The sequence below is a fragment of the Pinus tabuliformis genome, chromosome 6, assembly GCF_031772625.1.
Source record: "Pinus tabuliformis cultivar Carrire ecotype Pingquan chromosome 6, CPIR1, whole genome shotgun sequence".
Taxonomy (NCBI): Eukaryota; Viridiplantae; Streptophyta; class Pinopsida; order Pinales; family Pinaceae; genus Pinus; species Pinus tabuliformis.
The window spans coordinates 1,469,247,061-1,469,270,240 of NC_142292.1; the positions used below are offsets into that span (position 1 = coordinate 1,469,247,061).

General features: G+C 39.9%; 1 protein-coding gene across 1 annotated transcript in view; it reads right to left on the minus strand.

Annotated features, from left to right (window-relative positions):
• Positions 1–23,180, minus strand: part of LOC149264184 (plastidic glucose transporter 4-like) — a 226,255-nt gene that overhangs the window by 98,427 nt on the left and 104,648 nt on the right. Inside the window, exons 7-10 of the mRNA XM_089427620.1 lie at positions 14,404–14,497; positions 14,145–14,301; positions 13,218–13,361; positions 13,009–13,082 (exon numbers count right to left, since the gene is read on the minus strand). Of these exons, the coding sequence (XP_089283746.1) occupies positions 13,009–13,082; positions 13,218–13,361; positions 14,145–14,301; positions 14,404–14,497 (469 nt within the window). The remainder of the gene's footprint in view (positions 1–13,008; positions 13,083–13,217; positions 13,362–14,144; positions 14,302–14,403; positions 14,498–23,180) is intronic.

A 23,180-nucleotide genomic window follows, 5' to 3' on the forward strand; every position in this document is an offset into this window, starting at 1 on the left:
GAGTAACACCAGCAGAATTTATCCCCAGTCTTTTTTTATTATCCAGAAAAAAGAACACACCAAAGCTTCTTGTTAAGCACTCGATCAAAAAATCGAATGGACCAACTGACAAATGACCTCATATTTAAAGATAAACCCTCCAACGGCTAGTTCGAGTGATCCTCGTCAAAACAATCTCGACCGTTGATAAAGATTAAAATTTCTCTTAATCTCATCCGTCAAAATATTTAAATATTTTGATCAATTCGAAATTTTTAATTAAATGCATTTTAATTAACTCAAAAATAAAAAATTCGAGTTAATTTTCCCAAAAAATTGACTTTGACTGTGACCACCAGGGATCAAAAGTTTAAAATTTAGCAAAATAATTAATTTTCCTTAGCCCCGGGACCTTTTAAAATTTAATTTTTTAGGACCGACGAATTTTGCCTTTGGAGAATTTAAATTTACATAGGACTTATAATTAATTAAGTTTCTAACTTAGGATTTTAATTAATTTTTGACCAGAAAATTTAATTAATTAACTTATGAAGAGATAAATTATTTTTCCAACCCTCAAAATACTTTAAATCATGATTTCATATTTTTTACATTGTAAGGGGGAAAATCCATTTGTAATAGAGCCTCACAGACCACTCATTTTTGCGACACAATTATAATCCAGCAAACCAAACAATTTTTAATAAAATAACCTAACCAAATAGTTAAGATTATTCTCAAATCACTTTTAAATAGACTTGATCTAGAACACTAGGACTCGTCTAAGATCCTAACGACAAAATCCATTCCAGATCCCAAAATGGAGATCGTCACTAAAAAGGTAGGTTTACCTAGGTTGTTCCATACATGACACCGTTCTGCTGAGATTATTTACATCATATACATGCAGAATGGGTTTACATTATAACATGATGATCAAGTTGATGATGATAGATGGACAGCACGGATACATCGATCAGGCACTATCCCTTTTGCGAAAAAAGGGGGTGTACTGCTATGCGTCGTTGACACGTAGTGGTCAACAAACCCCCAGCAAGCTTCAGTGTCCACTTCTACAGATGTGGCTATCTTCGGTTCCTTGCGTAGTCTTCTACAGCGGGCCTAAAAGGGGGAGAAGGACAAATGATAGAGGAGAGGAACAAAAGGGTCGGAGAAGAAATGCAGCAACAACTGACATCACACTCAGTCCCTTATCAGACCAGGCTCCTAGCTGCCATGGACCTAGAAAGGAACAAAATGAAGTTGTCCTTGCATCACCCTATAGCACAGTCCCTCCCATCAGGATCATGGTTCAAGACTATGGACATGGATAGCATCCCCTTGGAGGATAAAATAAATTGGCACAAGCAGGTTGGAGAAATGCTCTATGGTGAGCTAAGTAAAAGTGCCTTGACTATCAGCAAGGCTGAGAAAATGTTAGAAAAAGCTTGCATCAAGGTAAAGCAAGAAAAGGCCAACTCTAGAGCCCTTCATTTGCTGAATGAATATTACAAAGAGTTGATTATCAAACTGGGTGTAAACCCAGAAGAGAAAACTGTTGTGGAGTCCATCATCTAAGGCTCACAATCTTAAATTCAGGAACTAAGGCAAAAGCTAAAGATGCCTGCGTATGAACATGTACAATCCAAAGAGGTAGCCAGTTGGAGAGTGAGAAAGAGATCCTGGCCAAGGAGCTGATAAACAAAAACAGTGGGGTGGTAGTCCTCAAACAACAAGTGGCAGAGCTTTAGCAAAAAATTGACTCTCACATCTATGTTGTCATTGTGCTAGAAGATCCACAGCACCAAGCAATGAACAAGGCCCTCATTGCATTGTCTGAGAATGAACTCAAGAAGGTGCAAAGTGATATGGAGAATACCAAGCATACTCTCACACAGAAGGAAAAGCAACTAGAGACAGCCAGAGGAAATGTGGAACAAATTAGCAGCAATTTGAAGAGGGCCAATGAGGAGATCACAGAGCTGAAGAACAAGTTGAAGGGTAACATGTCCCTCATTCAGGGCAGACAACTAATTTGAGACGTGATTGTCTCTCAGGTAAAGAACATTTGAGAGCATATGACCTTAGTGGCAGAGCAAAAAATTACTATTAAGGACCTTGAATTCTCTATCCTGTCGACCAAGGAGGAAGAGGGTAAAAATGTCGAGACAATAGAGAAATTCATCAAGTACCTCAATGAAAATCCAGCTAGTGAGTTGAGGACAATGGATATTGTTGACAGGGCAGGGTCCATCATTGAAATTTCCAAAATGATTCAAAGGGAAAAAGCCAAGGCCAAAGCAGAGGAGTGTTTAGGTGATCTATTACATTTTGTAGCCACATTTGGCTCAAATTTGGATAGAAGGATTAGAGTTGGATTGCCCAGTTTTTGGGACATGCTAGGGGGTTGATCCCATGGGAGCAGTATCATCAAATGCTAGTAGAGGCAAAGAGAAAATCATATTCTTCTCATGAAAATACTGCCACCCTCAAAGGGAAGACTATAACCTTTTGACAAGGGACTTCCAATTATTGTGGTTGGTAAAAACTTTGTTCGCTGACAAGCCAAATCATACTAAACTCAATAACTTGAAGGTAGCTTACCAGAATTTCTCTCTCTCCTTTGCCAAACCCAATGTTGTGGCAAAAGTGTGATCAGTTTGTTAATCCACCTCAAGTTCGAATCATTGATCTGAGGTCCCTTCCAAAGGAACCAGCAGACCCACGATGAAGATATTTTGTTGTGTCAATCATGACACCTCATGTTTTTTATGTTTTTGTAAATATTTCATTTCAAGAATAGAATCAAAGTTGTTATGTAATAATTAGGACAATTGTGTTGGCAGCACACTCGAGTTGTTTAAGTGATAAGGAAGTTAGGAAAATCTCAAGAACGAATATTTTGTAATGGGTCCCCGTCTATGAGACCCTATAAAAGTGCTTAACAGACTCGTTAAAACAGGTTCTGAATGTTTTGGTCCAAGGGTGGCTCTAATCTGTAAATTTCAGGAAGTGTTTGAAGAACTTGCATATGTATGCTCTTTTTGAAGATTAATAAAGAAGAAATGGTGATTCCAAATGCTGAAATGCGTAGTATGTAATCCTTTCTCTGTTATCTCATGTGTGTTTATTTCCTCTCTGAAGGTGTGTGATTGTAGTTGTTGTATATGGTCTCAAAGTTATAGATTCATCTATGTCTTGTCGTGATAAATGGTGCTTGTGATCTATGAGGTCCGATGCCCTTAATATGCGCTCCACACCCTCTGAATTTACCATTTCCATCATTTGTTCATGTTTTCTACTGGAGGTTGATGAACGGGATTATGAAATCAACCCGTTGTATTAATCTCCCTTTTCTTGCATTCTTCTTTCCATCCATACTACAACGACCAATATCGCTACATGTTCTGGAGGTAGGTCACTAGATGTGAATGTTAAGTCAAATGAAAGAGTACTCTCCATGTGTATTAATTGGATCTACCTTTGGATAAGATATTTGAACCAACATCAATTCATGATATGTTTTAAAATTCTAAATATCACTAATATATCCTTCAGACACATTAAGATGTCCTAGGCGCTGACCTCTTCATCAACCCGGGAGTAAAAATAAATAAATAAATAAATAATATAAAATAAAATAATAATAATAATAAATAAATAAAAATAAAAATTTCCCTAGGTAAAACATGTATACATTCCTTCTATTAGGTGAGCAAAGGAAGTGTGGGTTGATCTCTCTCACCTTGGCAACTCCACTGTAAAGCTCTTCAGTAGGCCATCCTGGTTTTCAGGAGGCCCCATACTCGTTCTGAAACTTCACAACAAAGAACTCCTCTTGTATTTGACCCAGAGAGAATTGTCTCTAGGAGAATTTGGAAAGAATGGACTCTGAGAACCCCAGAACCCCCACCGTTACATTAGAGTTCTCACCTTCTAGCTCTCAAAAAGTTGAAATAAGCTTCCCTGAATCCCCAGTCAGGAAGTTGGACGCCTCACAAGGCTAGTTTCCCCCATCTGATTTCTTTTTCCTAGATCTTAAAGCTGGAGAAGTTTTTACCAGTTCTAATCTTTTCCCTTTCAACATTTTCCCTGAGCGTGAAGAAGTTAAAGTTATTTTTATCCCCACTATCTCTCAAATTTCTACAGCTTCTTCACTCCCTCCTCTAATAAACATCATCCAACCAGCTCCCACAGTAAATTTCCTTGCACCCCCCATACAAAATATGGTTGTCCCTGGCTTCCTACATAAAAGATATGCCCCACTTTACTTGCAGCAGCCTCTGAATGGAATACCTCAAGATTATCTTAAACTCCTACCAAGATTCACTGGGGAGGATGATATTTCAGCCCAGAAACACATAGAAGTCTTTTATGCATTTGCTGAGAACTTAAATATAGAGCATTTGGATGTGGTCCTGAGACTATTTCTTCAATCCTTGAATGGGGAGGCTAGAAAATGATTCAAGGCCTTACCAAATGCCTCAATCAATACTTGGGAGGAATTGGAGAACACTTTCATGCAGAAATGGGGAGAAAAGAAGGACCATGGATATTTCCTCACAGAGTTCAATGCAATAAAGAAAAGACATAATGAGGATGTCACTGAATTCATCAAAAGATTCAATAAACTATATAACAGTCTTCCTGCTAAGATTAAACCTCCATAGGCGATTGCTAAGGTGGTCTCTATTGGGGCCTTTGAGTCAGACTTCGGGTTTACCCTCAGAGAAAGGAAATCTGATACATCAGATTAGATCTAGACTGATGCTTCGGAGGTCGAAGCTAACTTTGTATCTGCTGGAAAGTGGAAGGGAAAGGGAGAACATGGTGACAGAAAAAGGGGAAAGGAAGAAGCTAGCTCCTATGGCCAAGTAAGGGAAGCCCAAGAGCAGAAGTTAGATGAAATGAATAAACTAATCATAAACCTTTCAAATAAATTAGTGAAGTTTGAGTTGGAAAGCAAAAACCCTGCCCGACAACTCCAACAAAGTCCCAACATAAGCTTTAATCCCTGTTGAAGAATCAAGGGCTAGTATGCATATTAGGATTCTTCTTGACTCGATAACAATTTGTGAACCACTTTTACAATTATCTTAGTTGGATCTTCTTCTTATTATTAGAGTGTGTGTTTCATCAAACTGCAACCAAAACCATAAAGACAAGAACACAAATGTTGGCTCTCTTCCAAGGCCAAAACCTCTCTCTCTTAGAGAGGAAAACCCTTTGGTAAGTTTCTCTTATTGAAGCTTCTTTATTGATCAATGCCAAACCCTAGACACTTGACTACGATGTCCTCCAAGCACAAGTCAAGTCCTTCCTCCTTTCTACACTTTGTTCTCCGGCATTTAGTCTTCCTTATTCTGGTACTTTGCTCCCCAACATTTTGACCTTCTTCTTCGTTCCTTGTCTATAGATAGACCTTGCTTATGTTAGCTTCTAGATGAGATGTTCCTTCTTCAATTCTTGGTGATGTCCTTTGATTATGGAGACACCCTTTCCTTGCTCCAACGAAATATTTCTTGAGATATATATGTAAACTGATATGACTATACAACAACCCTAAATTCTCGCGCGTGTGATAGGTTAGGTTGTAGTTTAGGGTCTTTATCTTCGCTTGAGAGAGGGACTTATTCGCTTGAATGAGAGGTCTTGTAGGCCTAAGATCTAGCCCAAGCAAAGATGGATACTTGATTGTTATGTTATTATTGTTATACTCGCATACAATCGTCCTTTTTCTTCGCATGTGTGACTGTTTCTAGCCCTAGAAACAGTCCAAAATTGCGCTCTTCTTCCCTTCTTCTTCGTTGCACTTAGAGACCCTTAAACTTTCCTTTTTTTGGTACCCTTTACTCATGCTCTATCTTGCTGATTTCAGAGATGATTATCTTCTTCGTTGAGGAGTCTAATGGCTTCTTATATAGGAGTCTGTCTCCTTCTTTTGAGACAACTTGAGGCCGACATGAAGACTTGAGGCCAACTTGTCTAATTCTTCAGCATTTTGTTGCTTGAAGGCTTTCGTTGCAAGGAGATGATTTTGACTTTGCTTGCAGGTATTCCTTTTGACTCTAATACAATTATATACATGGTGTAACATGCCCTTAAAGTCTTCAACATTTTCTTTTGATTCCTTGACTCACCTATAGCACTTAACATGTGCTAGACCTATTTCAATGAGCAAGAAACTCATTGACATATATTATAAAAATAATATTTCTTTTCTTGAATAAGTACAAATATCAAAAGTACATTTATGAAGACCAAACCTAGTTACATTTCCTTCAACACTCCCTCTTAACTAGGGAGGTATTCATACAAAATTACAAGGTGATTGGCTATGTTTCAATCTTGAAGAATTCACATAAGAGAAATGGATTTGCATCCATCTGTTATAGCATCATAATAACCAACATTTTTTCCACAGCAAGGCCTTAACTGACAGCTCCATCTCTCAATAGATCAGAGCACAATGTTGGTGAGACCAATGACTTATAGACACCTTAGTCATTGTCTCTCAAGGTACATACCCACCCGGGTGTTCACTGAGTATGACCTTCTAGGACTATTCTTATCTTGGGTTGCTGACCCTCAAAAAATATCGATCCTCTTGCCTACTCTTGTCTCGGATGCCCTACACATCCTCAAAGAGTATCGGGTGCCAGATGATTACCCAATCCTCCCATTCTTTCTTCCCAAGTGAAGACAAGCATGTTGTATCTATCTCTTCCTCTCAATTGAGGAAGACATGCCCAAGTATCCTCTGACAAGGTATTTGTCCAAGTTCCTTTGTAATTGGGAACTTGTTATAGCTCCCTCTTAGCTAGGGACTTGTCCATTCATCAACAACTTCTTCTTCGTGTGTCCTCCAACTGCTTGATCTCCTTCCTTCCTTTGATGTCATGAAGTCTTTGGTCGAACTTCTTCTTGGTAGGGCACCATCCATTAATCACTTTCCTTCCTAGTTTGTCATGTCATTGCTTCCTTCGTGGAAAGTGGCCTTCTTGTCATATATCAGGTTCTCTTGTCATTTGGTCATTCTTTATCATCTCGTCTATGCTTCAGACTACTCTTCACATGAATGCTTCTTTGTACTTGCTTGTTCCCATGCTTTGATCTAGTAGCCCTTCATGACTTCATCCTGATATTGCTTTAACATTAAATGGTGCTTTTCTTGGATGGCTTCTTCATCATGACATCTTTGTAGAGTAGAATCAGTTATCTGCACCTTTCATATCTCGAAGGCCTTTATAGGCGCCAAGGATCCTTTGATCTTTTTTCTCCCTTTGTCAAAGTTGTCATGCCTTCTTTTGGGAGATGTCTTCAAAGTATCTTGTCAAACAGTGATTCTTGGTGATCATGGTGTTCTTCACATGCTTGATCTCTTCCTTCATTTGTTTCTTCTTGGATAGATTGGTCAACCACTTTCTGCTCCTTGTGATAGCACTTCTTCATTGCTTGCTTCTAGGACTAGTCAGCATTTCTTCTTTACTTGCTTCTTAGTCAGCAATCTTATACTCCTTACGTGACTATTTTCTTTTGTTGACCTTCATTGCATTGTAGTACATGCCTTCAAGCATGTCATTGGTGAAAGAGATTCTATCCTATTTGATCATGTTATAGAACTATTCACATGACCCAATAATATACAAATGATAACATGACTAAGCTTTGATGCATACATACCTCATCTTGATTCTCCTTTGATCATCTTAGCTTCATTCGATTGTCCTCGATATGGCCCTTCTTGCTCCATCTTAGCTTGTCTACATATCATCCTTTTCTTGAATCCCATGAATGGGATTCCCAATGAGACATCTGCTTTTGTTTATCAATCTTCTTTTGAAGATTCCATCATAGGATCTTGAAGACCCTTACCCTGTAAATGTTTCTTTCCTTCTGATGATGGAGGTCTCCTAAGATTCTTAATCATGATCAATTTTCTTTCATTGTCGATGAGGTCCTATTCTAGGTATGCTTCTTCTAAATGAATATCTTGAGCTATGTCTACCATGCTCCTATATTCTAGAAGATATTTCTAACCATGCACTTTGTTCTATTATAAATGCTCCTTCTACATGAGTATTTTGAACTCTATGTACATCATGCTTCTAGATTCTGGAAGATGTTTCTAGCCATGCAATTTTATTCTATTCCTACATGCTCCTATACTACTCAAACTTTGAAAGAAGACCTTATGTAAAGAAGCAGACTTAGTCATAGTAGAGATCCAAAGGATCTTCCTTCTTTTGCTTCTTGTCTTCTTCTTTCATTTCTTGAGTCACATGCTTCTTCCCTTTTTCTTTTGTTGTTGTTGTCCTTCTTTAGTTTAGGACACTTTCTTTTGTAGTGTCCATATTCTTGGCATCCATAGCATTGGATTTTGGACATACCTTTGTTGTTTGTTCGTCGTGGACCAATTTTGCCAAATTTTCCCTTTCTCTTGGCCATGGTAGCAAATGCTCGCTCCTTTGATCCCACATCTTCTTTTGCTTTAAGTCTTGTTTCCTCTATCTTACATAGAGACCACATTTCACTTAGAAGGGTGGCTTCCTTCTTTGCATATATGCTTGATGTGAAGTTGCCCCAATCCTCAGGTAGAGCATTGAGTACTACAGTTGTCATTTCTCTGTCAGACATGACTTCCCCTAGCTCTTGAAGTTGATCCCTCATCTCAAAGATCTTCATGAAGTAGGAAGTTATTCCTTCCTTTGATATCTTCATTTTGGACAATTCATTTCGTAGAGACATCACTTCTCCATTTGTGGCTACCGAGAATAGCTCTACTAGTTTATCATAGATTTCTTTTGATGTTTCAAGTTTGGAGACATCAGGAATGAGAGAGTCTTTGATGGATTCTATTAGAATCCTTTGAGCTCGTCTCATCCTTATTGTACTCGGCTAAGGCTTGAGTTTGTTCCTTAGCAGGAATAGTAACATTCCCTTTGATGTGTTCTAGGAGTTCATTCTCCTTGAGAAGTAAATCAGTCCTCTTCTTCAATGCAAGAAAATTATTGGTACCTACCAATTTATTGCTTTCCTTGCAAAAAGACATTGATGTATATTCAGAAGGGGACATATACTTACTTGATAGATTTTGAGATGTACTAGACTTGCTTTCTCCTTGAAGATTTGATGACTTGCCTTCCTTAGACCTTGATGTTCTTCAAGTTGCTTTCTCCAAGTGGACTTGACTTGATGATGAGAGTTGCTTGATGACTTGTAGCTTGATGTAGGTCCTGCTTTGATTTGCTCTTCTTGTAGGTGCCTTTGTGTAAGGCTCTTCTTCTTGCTTTGTAGTCTTCCTTGATGAATGCTAGATGGTAGACCACCTTGTCCTTTGATGTGATTGAGACTTCTTGGCTTGATGCTTCAACTTTTGTAGATGCCCTTCCTTGATGAGTGTTTTTGAGATGCCCTTTCCTTGATATGTCACCTTAGGTCTGATACCATGTTGAAGAATCAAGGGTTAGTATGTATATTAGGATTCTTCTTGACTTGATAACAATTTGTGAAAGACTTTTACAATTATCTTAGCTGGATCTTCTTCTTATTATTAGAGTGTGTGTTTCATCCAATTGCTACTTTGTTCTCTGGCACTTAGTCTTCCTTCTTTTGGCACTTTTCTCCCCAACACTTTAACCTTCTTCTTCGTTCCTTGTCTAGAGATAGACCTTGCTTATGTGAGCTTCTAGATGAGATGTTCCTTCTTCAATTCTTGGTGATGTCCTTTGCTTATGGAGACACCCGTTTCCTGCTCCAGTGAGATACTTCTTGAGATATATATGAAAACTGATATGACTGTACAGAAGCCCTAAATTCTCACGCGTGTGATAGGTTAGCTTGTAGTTTAGGCTCTTTATCTTTGCTTAAGAGAGGGACTTCTTCGCTTGAGTGAGAGGCCTTGTAGGCCTAAGATCTAGCCCAAGCAAAGTTGGATACTTGACTGTTATGTTACTGCTGTTATACCCACATACAGTCCTCCTTTTTCTTCGCATGTGTGATTATTTCTAGCCCTAGAAACAGTCCAAAACTTCGCTCTTCTTCCCTTCTTCTTCGTTTCACTTGGAGACCCTTAGACTTTCCTTTTTTTGGTACCCTTTACTCGTCCTCTATCTCGCTGATTTCAGAGATGATTATCTCCTTGGTTGAGGCAGTCTAATGGCTTCTTATATAGGAATTTGTCTCCCGCTTTTGAGACGACATGAAGACTTGAGGCCCACTTGTCTATTTCTTCACCATTTTGCTGCCTGAAGGCTTTCGTTGGAAGGAGATGAATTTGACCTTGCTTGGAGGTATTCCTTTTGACTCTAACACAATTATAACATGGTGTAACATGCCTTTAAGGTCGTCAACATTTTCTTTTGACTCCTTGACTCACCTATAGCACTTAACATGTGCTAGACCTATTTCAATGAGCAAGAAACTCATTGACATATATTATAAAAATAATATTTCTTTTCTTGAATAAGTACAAATATCAAAAGTACATTTATGAAGACCGAACCTAGTTACATTTCCTTCAACAATCCCCAGAATAGGAAACCCCCTTTGCAGGCTTTTGCGAAGAGAAAGATTAGATCAACAAGACCAAATACAACCTCCCCTGTACCTAGAGGATGATCTAGAAGAAAACATTGAAGATGCCATCAATGTTCAGGAAAACCAATTCTCTACTCTTTCAGAAGGAGACAATGAGATAGAAGCTTTGGAAGGAGAGGGGGAGGATCTAAATGTCCCCTTGGATGATGAAGAGAGAGATGCCTATTGTAAGCAGTTTGTTGATTTCATGCAAGCTCAATTGCATAGGAATTATGATTTGAGATCATCCAGGAAAATATTCAGGATGCAGGATCAGAATGAAGAGACTACTCAACTCACTCCCCCAAAACCAGCTGACAAAGGTAAGGAACTGGTCAAACCTGTTCCACCAACAAAGGGGAAAGCCTCCCATCCCATGAGTCCAGAGTCTGAAGTCCCCCATGCTGAGTAAAAGCAGGTACAATCAAAGCCAATGCATAAACAATGGATGAACTAGTTGAGTCAGTCAAGCTTGATAGGAATTCTTTTGTTTTCAATTTGCAAAAAGAGTTGGAAAGGTCAAGATATCCATTCCTTTGACTGAGTTACTAAAATAGCCCAATTATAAAAAACAAGTTTCTCAATTCATGGACTTATCTATCATTGCTCCACCTCAAGATAGTCTCAACCTACATGAGGAAAGGCATGTAGTCATGTTCGGCCCACATGTGGAGGAGTTCATTACTCCTTTATTGAACTACACCTTGAAACCCTAGGTATCAAGTATCCTTTAAAGGTTTTCTTTATGGTACGCTATTCTTTTTACATAGAGAATGGTGCCCTCGTCCATTGAAGAAGTACCTCACTTAGCCTTTGACATATATCACCTCAAGCCAATTGGCCTAGAATATCTTTTAGGTGAGAAACTAGAAAGCCTCCTGTTTGGTGAAATTCCACTAAAGAGCAAGAGGTGGAGTGTTGAGGTGACAGTAGCAATCCACCTCATTGTTGTGTCTTGGTCTAGCTCTTTCCTTGTGAAGCTCTCACAAGGCCTACTAGATTTTGAGACAACAGTGACTTCAAAGGAAATTTTAGATGGCAATCTAGGCAAGAGGCAAGAGCAACCTCAGCCCTTCACATGCATGGAAAGACAATTTATTCCTCCAACCACGCACAATCTTGAGCATGGCCATTTTTGTAGTGTTGGTAATATTCAACATCTAGGGGTCATGTATAGACATTTTCATAAAGTAATAATGCCAATGGGAAGAAATATCACATGAGTAGATAACACTAATGAGAGATATGTCTAAGATCAGATGCAGCATGGCCATCAATGTTTTCCACTCTTTTATATGGGGTCCACAAAAGGCACTCTATGTGTCTTTGTTATTGCAATATAAGCGGGATACATGATAAGATACCGGATCTACTAGGACAAAGGGCTAGATCCGCGCATCCCCGGATTGGAGATGGATTTGGATCCGGATCCGAGGAGATTCGCCCCCCAACATCAATCGGCGGGTTAAGTTGTTAGACGTCAGCACAAAATTCTGAAGCAGACGTCAGCGCAAACATCAGCACGAAAAAATCTGCGAACTAGTTAATGGATAACCTGATAATATGTGTTAATAAATGGATTATTCAACTGGCATCAGCGAAACTGGATAACCCGAAAATGGTTTATTATTCCCTCTTCTGATTTCATTTTAGCTGACGTTGAATTATTCAGGTTCGCTGGCACCAATTGAATAATTCAACGTCAACTAAAATGAAATCAGAAGAGGGAATAATAAACCATTGTCAGGTTACGAAATGGATTATGGTTAAGAAATGAATTATTAACGGGTGTTCGTGAAACTAGAAAATTGAGCGTCAACCAAAACGAAAAAAATCAAAGGTGCAAATAATAAATTAGTTTGCCGCTAGTTACTTTTTCCTTATTATAAGCTTTAATGCATAAATGGTAAGCCACAAAACATTTATTTAGATATTTTAATTAAATTTTAAAAAAATATTGAAGTGTAAAAAAGTAAGTTTTATATATTAAGTTTCATAACCATTTAATATAAATATAATAACTTGAATTAAAGTTTAAATATTTATAAACGATGCATTAATTTTAATATTATTAAATTAATCATTTTTTAAAAAATTATATATAAAAATTATATATTTAAAATTTAAGTATATTTATATTAATTTAATTATATTTATAAATGATACATTAATTTTGATATTATTCATGTAATAATTATTTTGATAAGTATAAAAATTATATATTTAAAAAATAATGTGTTTCTATTTTTATTTTTATATAAATTTAAATTTAATAATTATAAAATATTTTATATTTGTTTATACTTGCCATATCCAGATCCCAGTTTTTCAAAAAGTTGGCATATCTGTATCCGAATCCGGATCCTTATCCGTATCCGTATCCAGATCTGAATCCTGGTAACTTAGAGGAGCATACAAAAGACTGACAAAAAAGTACAAAAAATACGTTACCATGCCCAAAAAACTCGCTATAAGCAGGTTCTTTCTTTCTGTCTTATCCATTAAGATAGATGCAACAATTGAACCTGTAATGATAACAATTTGATAAACTGTTTTAGAGATAATCATTTTAAATTAAGAGCTATGAGCAAGAAAGCATTTATCTCTACAAGGTTTCCTAAAGCGGAGACAAACAATTTTCAGCCAAAATTCAAACTAACCAATGACAGTTGAAGCCACCACAAGGATCCCTGATTCAATGCTATAAGCCATCCTATGTCTCCGGAAGAGAGAAGCAGAATAGAAGACAACAACATTTACACCAAGGAGTTGCTGAAACAGGATGAGTGTTGCTCCAAAGCCAACTGCTACCCATGAACAATGTGAAAACAGGATTTAAGTTTAGAAAAAATATTATTTAAAACACATTATATATATATATATATACTTTCACCATGCATATTACCAGATGTCATAAATTATTGAGAAATGTACTCTTTAACTCTCAACATCATTTCTTAAACACTACTATAAAATTCCTAAATTAGCACTCTGGAAATTTGGGTTTATGATACATTGTAGTTTGAAGGGTCTTGTTTCACATTTCATACAAATCACAGATATTAAAAAAGCTACTTACGGAAACACGTGAAAGCCAAGTATTGGGCTCATATCTGACTGAGATAAGAAAGAGAGGAATGAACATGATATTGTATTTCCCAGGACAAAAGTATATTTTATCTTTGCATCCAGTGAATAACCTTATAAGTATTACCTTTGTAGTTTGAAGGCAGTGTGCAATTGGGAAGTGATCTCAAAAGGGTGAAGGGTCTTGTTCCACATTTCATACAACTACCACAGATATCAAAGAAGCTACTTACAGAAACACATGAAAGCCAAGTACTGGGCTCATATATGAGGGAGATGAAAAAGAGAGGGATGAACATGTTATTGCATTTCCGGGGACAAAAGTATATTTTACCATTATGTCCAATGAATAGCCTTATTATGTATTACCATTAGGGAAAAAAACTATACCTTACATGGCCTATTGTGTTAACCATATTATAGTGATTTTTACCATTCTCATAGAAAAAGCACACTAACGTTAGGACAGCTCCCTTGAAGAAAATTATGTAAACTTATACCTTTCAAGTAATGTTTTCTGAAAAGATCAAGCCAACTAACTTCCTCTTCAACAACTTGTGCATTGCCACTTTCTTTCAACTCAATCATAGTGTCCTCAACTCTTCCCTTTCCCCAAAGGGTTTCTATAGCTCTTTCAGCATCAGCTGATTTTCCTTGCTGTGTATTTCACAAGCAACTGACTTCAACATTAATTTCCAAATAAATAATCACATTTGCGATTTAAACTATAAAAAGTGCTGGTAACAATGGATATAAAACCTCAACGAGCCAATGAGGACTTTCTGGAGAGAAAGCCATTCCTAATGCCATCAGTACAGCAGGCAAAATAGCAGTCACAAAAATGTTCCGCCACCTGATTTTGAAAGGATACAAATTGTCCTGAGACACCGAATGTAATCACAAAGCAACCAAAGAATGAAATGCTAATGAAATACAAATTTTTAAGATGAAATAGTATATGATGACAGAACTGTAAAAATCGTTTCAGCCATCATATTGTATAGATAATTAAAACCACTAAATGCTATGAGCTTTTTAAACTTGAATATTCAGATTTAATAGTGAAAAGCATAGATAACAATGTAGAATTATAGCCAAATACAAAAGAATTTTTTGTTAAAAAATACATCTTATATGTACAGAAAAATATTTACAAAAAAAAATACAAAAGGTGGAAGGGCTATATAAAATGAACATCATAACCTCTTCCAGAGAACAACTAAACCTGAAATAAAATCAGAGTAGCTCTTGGGAGGAGCATTCATACATCAGATTTGTTTCATATTGCTTCTAAATTACCTAATAGCAACTTTTCTTTATTACACTCAACTTCATAATATATTTGGGTATATGTTAAGAGTACATTTACATTGGTTTCACTGATCATGTCCTGAATTGGCAAAATTGACCTTCTTCAGCCCTCAACAAGCAAGCTCAAACTACTGCATTACAAATAAATTATAAAGCTAACACTGATTACTGATATGATAGGTTACTAAAGTACCCTAGATGCAAAAGGTTCTATAAGAATCCATTATGAAGAAATTTCAACTCCCACTCTGGTTATCAGTTTTCCTTATCACTCCATGCATTTAGTTTTAAATTCAAGCATGATAAAAGTTCTAAAATCTGGAAATGACAATATTTTCTAAAAACACAAATTTAATGATTTCACAACTATTGAAATTGCGGAAATAAAACACAGCAAAATTACAGTGATTTTTGGTCAATGTGACCCTGGAAAAACCCCCTACAACTCTTGGGAAAACCAGTTTGAGAGCTCTTCTTTATTTCTGAAAATGCTTTTACAGAGAAACTGAAATACACAATAAAAAATTCCAGCAACCACAAATTACAACTTATCTCGATTTCCATGCTTGAACTCCACCTCGAAAATCGTGCGAATCAGCGAATAGCCAAAACAGAAATTTTCTAGCAATAAAACAACATTAAATTATGTACGGCCTGCCTCGAAAAACGTGCCAAGAATTTGTTGTATGGACCGTACGGATTTCAGCAGTACGGCTACTCCAAAATTCATGCCCTTGCTGCTGCCCCTCTTCCTTGGTTTCCGTCTCTCCTGTTGTATGGTTTTGCCTTGGGATGCGTGCCAATAAATGTTGCTGCCCAGATTTGTTGAAATGTCTTCTTGCTTCTCTCCTTCACTTCCTCTACCCTATCGATGTGGTGATCTGTCTCCACCCGGAGTCTGTGAGACCCAACTCTGAGTTGCCCGAGCGGGATTCTAAGGGCATGCATCCAATGCTGGAACATCCACTGGGGTCTGATGATGAGCCCATCCCTGATCTCCAGGCAATGCTCCGTGTAGAAGGCCATTTTTGGACGCAACCCATTGGGAGGATTGGTCCATGTAGTCTGAATGTATCGTCTGTAAATATCCTCCGTAATGATTTTATTCAGCGCTTGTTGATTGGGAAGGAGGTGGTGTAGAAGGCCATTTTTGGACGCAACCCATTGGGAGGATTGGTCCATGTAGTCTGAATGTATCGTCTGTAAATATCCTCCGTAATGATTTTATTCAGCGCTTGCTGATTGGGAAGGAGGTGGCCTAGAGCATTCATAGAGTACTGAAAAGGAGGGAGATGGTCAATCTGGATTCCTGAAGCCTCCAGAAGCTCTGTCACACCGGTGTACCAACCTTTGGGTCGGCCTGTCTGCATACGGGCAATGTTCTCTAAGGAGCAATATCCTAAATATGGGTATTTGTCACGACCCTTCCTCGTGTCTGCTAGGCCTCGGAGCCTATGGAGGAGCGACACTAACCTGAATATCAACTCTAGGAGGAAAGGTTGAGCCCTGAACTCTGCTAGAATGTTATGCTGAGGAACTATCTGCTTGCACCTTATGAAATGGCGCAAAAGGAGGGTCTGGACCTGCTCCGCTGAGGCCCAATCTGACTCTAGGAGAGAGGGACCCCAAATCTCTGAGCCGTAAAGCACTGTGGGGCGAATCAAAGTGTCCATGATGCTCATTTTGGACGAGATGTCCTGGAAATGGTGTTGAAAATACTGCCTCTCCAGAAGGGCTAGGAAGCCATAACCTTTGTTGATCCGAGGCTGAAGGGCTAGCCAGAGGCTGAAGTGAGGCCCTGAAAACTGAACTCCCAAATATGTATAGGTGCTGACAATCTCGATCTCTTCTCCTTTAAATAGGAAGTGGAAGTCCGAGGTTTTCTTGACTACATTGAAGATAATCACTTTGGTTTTACCCAAGTTCACAGTTAGATGCCTTCGGTCACAAAAAATTGCGAGAGCATCCAGCTGTCTTTGAAGGCCTTCTTGGGAGGAGGCAATAAGGGCAATATCATCTGCAAAGAGGAGGATGGAAATCAGGGCCTGGTGAAGAAGACACCCATCTGTATCCTGGATATGCTCCCAGAGGAAGGACTCAAGCTCATCGATATAGATCCCGAATAAAGTAGGAGAAAGGGGGCATCCTTGCTTGACTCCAATGGTGCTTTGGATGAAATCCGACATTCCTTCGACTTTGCGGAGACGGCCAAGGATGGCCTCCTAGAGGCGCATGATAGCTATCAAGAGAGTCAAGGAAATGCCAATCTCTCTTAGCCTCTGGAAAAGATCTTCCCTCGGGACTAAGTCAAAGGCCTTCCGGAAGTCTACAAAGCAGCAGTACACTTTAGAGGATCGATGCCTAGCCTCCTTTATCACCACACGAAGAGTAAGGATGTGGTCGATCGTCTGGTGGTCTGGGCGGAATCCTGGTTGGCCCTTGGCCCTGAGTTGTCTCTGCTCAAGGAAATGGAGAGTGTCCTATGGAGTGTTGGAGCATATAGCTTGGAGAATATGTGCCCAACCATGATTGTCCTGTAGTTGTTGCGGTCGGAAGTAGGCCCTAACTTGTGGATCGGGTATATAATTTGGTGTGACCAACCATCCGAAAATCCATCCCAAACCACCTGGTTGAAAAGGTCCACCAGATATCCTACTAGGGGGTGAAGTCCATGCTTGAAGAATTCTGCTTGGAAGCCTTCTTCGTCTGCTACCCTGCTGCTATTCATTCTCCATATTGCCTCTCTGATATCTTTGTCGGAGAAAAGGTGGCAGGAGGTGGGGGGGGAAGTAACCTGAATCAAAGGCTACCCAGGAATGTCATACAGCTGGGAGGTGTGAGAGAACATTGAGGCAGGATCAAGGTCGACTAGGGTAGGTGAGCACCAAGAAAGGATGGTCCCCTGAAATCTTTTGGGGAGCGAAGGAGGAGAGTAGAAAGAACTTGTCTCCTATGGGCAATGAAAAGGCGCTTCTTGCGGCGAAGGAGGCGACGGTAGGCTGAACAGAGGTCTGGGTATGTTGGTAAGGAGTTCCAGAATGCGTGTCGGAGGTCCTGATGCATAGACTTGCATTCCTGGTCATACCATTTATTCATAGGGCAATTTCCCAGTTTGCGGGAGGTGGTGGCGGTACGGGTAGAATGGGGGAAGGATTGGAGCGCAGCTTCCCAGATTGCATATGAGAGGCACTGGTATTTGTCCTTGGCAGAGCTGAGAGAGGCGAACTGGGACTCCGATGGGAGTGTCTGTCTGAGGATAGAGGAGAAGAGATCAGGGTCAACCTCCTCAAATCGGAAGGTGGTCCTGGGAGGGCTGCAGGGAAGAGTAGGAGATGGATTCGGGAGGTCAAACTACAGAGAGAGTGAGAGAAGTGCATGATTTGCGAGAGGGATGGGGGTGATCGAGAAATTTTTAATGTAAGGGAGGAGATCTAGGTTTGCAATAGCGTAGTCAACCACACTTGCCCCGCCTCCAAATGGTCTGCAGGTAAAGAAGTGTGAGGATGGGAAACATGGTAAGCCATTCAGAATTACCAGCTCATGAGATTCTCCCAAGTGTAGCAGATATCTCCCATAGGCTGTGGTGGGTCCCAAGTGATCCTCGGAGGTCCAGTGCATGCCGATCGTGGTTGGGTCAATCCCCCGAGAGCAAAATATATCCTCTATCCGGTCGTGCATAGGAGTCTAGATGTCTTTGGTCCGGGCATTGAAGTCCCCCATGAGAATGACGTCCCCTATTGCCGAAAACCTAGTGATGTCAAAGTACAGGTCTGTAAAAGGGTCTCCGTTTGAGCTATTGTGAATAGCGTAGGAGGACGAGATAGGTGGGAAGTAACAGACTGCGACATAAATGTCTCTCGAAGGTGATGTTCTGGCTCTGATCTGAATCCACATGAATCTGGCATACTCATCGGTCGTGACCACTGATACTCTGCTCCTGAGGCTATCACGAACGAGGCAAGCAACACCCCCTAATCCCCTGACGCCTCCTGAACTCCGTGTCTCCTGTCTGCAAAATGTGGTCCACTAGTATCCTGTAATGTCAAGGAGAGGTCGGACTGGGCTCGCATGAGTCTCGGTAACCAGGAGGATGTCTGCGGAGCTAAGGGCTTCATAAAGTAGGCCTGGTGAAGACCACAAGGAGCCATTGCCATTCTAGCAGAGAACCAAGAGATCATTGCCCCGCCTCCCCTCCGCTCGGGCCCGTCATTTAGAGCTACCTGAACAAGATAACCATCCTGGTGGGAAGGTGTCCCGAATAACTGCCCGAAGGTTTCTAATCACTGCCCATTTCCCTAAATGTCTTGCTGCTACAACCTATTCCTTGGCCTGCTTCAATTCAGCTACTTGAGCTCTTGTGAGGTCTTCATCCAAAAACACTTTATTTGGAAGAGAGAATAGCTTTCGCTTGGCTCGAAGTACCCGAAGTCTATCCGAGGAGTCACGAAACCTGAGGAAGAGGGTAGAGTCCTGCCCCATCCAGGCTTTGTCCAAGGTTATGTCTGGTATGTCGAGAGTGTCGCATAGAAACCTGTTCCCCAGTTCCATTGGGTCCGCTGAGGGGGGAGGTGTAGGGAGTCCTCTTACCTTAAGATTTAATTCTCTTGCTTGTCGGGTTCTTTCCTCCACGAGCTTTGCCTGCACTACTTCCTCCACCGCTATGAGCAGAGGGGCCTTGTCCTTTCCTTTGACCACATGTGCCCATGTGTTGATATGCGACTCCATTTCCTGTTTAAAGGACATTTGTTGGGATCTAATTTCCTCTTGTTTGCTTTTAAGATCTCTGATCTCTGCCTATAAAATCTCGTCGAAATTCTGCCCCGCACTTTGTTTTGCAAAAACCAAAAGGGGGATACAACAAAGTACAGGAATACTAAAGAATTAATGACAATAATATTCAAACACAACAAAGTAGAAGCTAGATAAGAGAAGAAAGAAAGAATGTGAAGACAAGAGAGTGATGTTGTTGATTGACTAAAACAATTCAAATTGTGAGTTTGGCCTCCACTTGTATTTATAGCCCCTTCCCCCTTTGAATTCCTCCACTTCACATAAGCAAAGAAAAAGGTTGAATCACCCATGTCAATGCTTGTAGGGTGAAACAAGCATCTCTCAAGGCATTTTGATTTCAACTTGGAAACTCCTACATAATTGATATGTGTGACCTAGTAGAATGTCTTACCTTGATGAAATCTCCGCCTTCGACATTGTAGGCATTCCTGGACACCCTAATCATGCAACCTGGACCATAATACATGGGGTACCCAAGTTTCATGGTGATCCATCTTCTGCAATTGATCATGTGGCAAGATTTGCTACATATGCCTCAAAGGCTGAGGTGGTTCATCATGATGTCCTTATAATGTTGTTCATGAGGTCCCTCCATGGTCATAATTCATGGTTATATAATTGTGAGCCTAGGAGCATTTCGTCAATTGAAGCATTCTTTGACAACTTTCTTGAGCATTTTCGAGCTAGGGAACAAACTTGCCAAGCATTAGATGTCCAAGAGGAAGCCTTCATTGAACATATGGAGGACATTGAGAAAGATGACCCCACTACCCCCATGAACACTGACATTAGTGATTACTTTCATATTGAAGAAGAGAAGTGAGAGATTGGTGAGCATCATTTTGTTTAGGACCCTATCTATGATACCAATGATGATGACATCAATAGGGGCCTTGTTTTTCCCTACGTTCCTTACAATCCTAGGAATATATTTGAGTCATCTGTGGACCCTTTCCTCACCTCTTTTTACACAATCACCAATGATGATGAGCCTTTTCCCCCTCTTGAGTAAGATCATGAGGAAAAGCAACTCATTGCCCGTGACCTTTCACGACAACCCCTCCTTTTCCTTCCCACCATGACCCTGAGGATACCATGAAGCATGGCATCACTTAGAGGGACCATTATAAGGATGATATGCCTGAGGTGGCCCTTCATCGAAGGTTCATGAGCTTGCTTGTTGATATCTCCATCCTTTGGTTGGAAGAGAGGATCCAATGGTGCAAGTTGCATCCCTCCTTTTCTTCCACATCCATGATCTTTCATACATGGTCACTTTATTTTCCCACCTCCCACCCTTGTGACTTGGCACATGAGTACCATAATTGTCATATTTTCTCTCAAGTATATATCATAATGTGAAAATTTTATCACTGCGGCAACTGATTTATTTTACCTACTTATTTCCCAATAAGTTATTTACAAAACCCTTCAGTAAACAATAAAACAAATTTTGTTGCAGATATCACACCATAATACAGAAACAAATACATGCACAAGAGTCAGACACATCCACACAGATATTTTGGACAAATGTTGACGGAAAAGCCCAATGCGGGAAAATTGGTGCAACAGAGGGGGATTTTATTATTCAGCAATTCTTTTGTACAACTGGGTGCCAAATTGACTTACCCAACAGAGAAAAATTCTCTGTCACTTCTCTCAGTGTCAGCGTCAAGCTCGCTGGCCTCTACGCAGCTTCCAAACACTTTGCGCCAGCTCCTACCTCTCTGTGTTAGCACTAGGGCCCTATGCGTCACCCACGCAGGCCCTCCAGTGACTACGCAGTTCTGTTGCCTCTGCATTTGCATGAGAGACTCTGCATCTGCCTCTCTAACCTTTGTGTTGGTCCTCTAGTGTTGTTTCTGACTCTCTGTTCCATACCCGCTGCCTCTTGCTTCTCTCCAGACCACTAGTTTGAATTTCTCAGCTTACCCCGCTCCAGAAATTGCACTGACTGGTCTTCCTCAATGTGTTCTCCAACTGACCCTCAAGCCTCTTCTTATACTTTTCCTGTTGGTCCTTCAACGGTTGAGATTAAATCTCTAATCAATGGCTAAGATTAGATTTGGGTTGATCCATGAATTTTGGAACCTTTTAACACAGTTTAATACCCATTAATATTTTATTTTTCCTAAGTTTAGACTTAAGAACTCCATTAAAAATATTAATTATTTTAATATCTCCCAAACCAGTTAGAATCTGCCCAAACCATGTCTAGGTCTTGGGGATCTCATGTGCTTTAGCCTCTCCACCAATTTTCATGGCTAGAGCACATCTGATGCTACCCGAAATCAACACATAATAAATCATAGAGGTAGGAAATATGATATTGATTTGATGATATGTTGGTTGCATTGGCTCTATGATTACACTTGATATTTGCATAATGTAATATGCATATTAGAGTCGAATGCATTGCATATGGATTTTCACATAGCTAACATCATCATATCATGTTCTCATGCTAGAATAGATGCATTTAGATTAAACATGCATTTTAGAATAGATTTTACTTTTTTTATGGTTTTATTATTTGATGAAAACATGGGCGATAAAAGTACGCCCACGATAGATTCTTCCAACAACTATTTGTGATGTGCAGGATACAGGTACAGTCTGAGAGGATTGTTGGTGTTCTCATGACCTCCCCATTCGAGTACATGGTTCGTGCACTCCATAGAGAGCTCATGTCCCAATAAGAGCCAGATGTTACCCACCTCTAGTGGGTGACCCTAGGGGAGAATTTTTCTCTTAGATTTGTCTTAGCCAATAGCCAACAACCATTGATAGCCACCAGTGTAGCCAATATTGTGCCAGTTAATCTTCGTTCCTTGAGCCAGTCATATGCCCCCTCGCCCATCTATCAAGATCGTATGTTTGAAGGTGGGTCATCCAATCCTAAAGGTATGTCTTTCATTGAGCAATCAGGTGTTTATGCTTGTTTTTCCTTGTGCGCACTTGGGCATGGATTATTGGGTGACTTCGAAGGGTGAAGGGTTTTGACTGTAGTCTTGTTCCCTCACCTTAAATCAACGGTTAATCCTCAACCCTAGTCCCATGGAATCTCCCCTCCTAACTTGTAGCTTCAAGATGGGCACTACTTAGGAAACCTCGATTTTGGTAAGCGTGATCCCATTTTCCCATTTCATATTTTTCACTCCTCTCTGCACATTACATGCCCTATTTCATCATCTTCCCTCTTTGGGTCCACAAGGCTCTGGTACTCCCCCTCCCCTTGTCCACATTTATCGGTCAGGCCTAGAACAATGCCCCAGAGGTTTATGCAACGAAAAGAAAAAGATAAAAGCATACCATGGCCACATACAAAAGGAAATAACACCACAAAATGCAAAGGATGAACAACACAATAAAATTTAGCACGTGGGCAAAAGCCGAACATGAGCCCTATTACAGGCTCAAAGATAGTCACA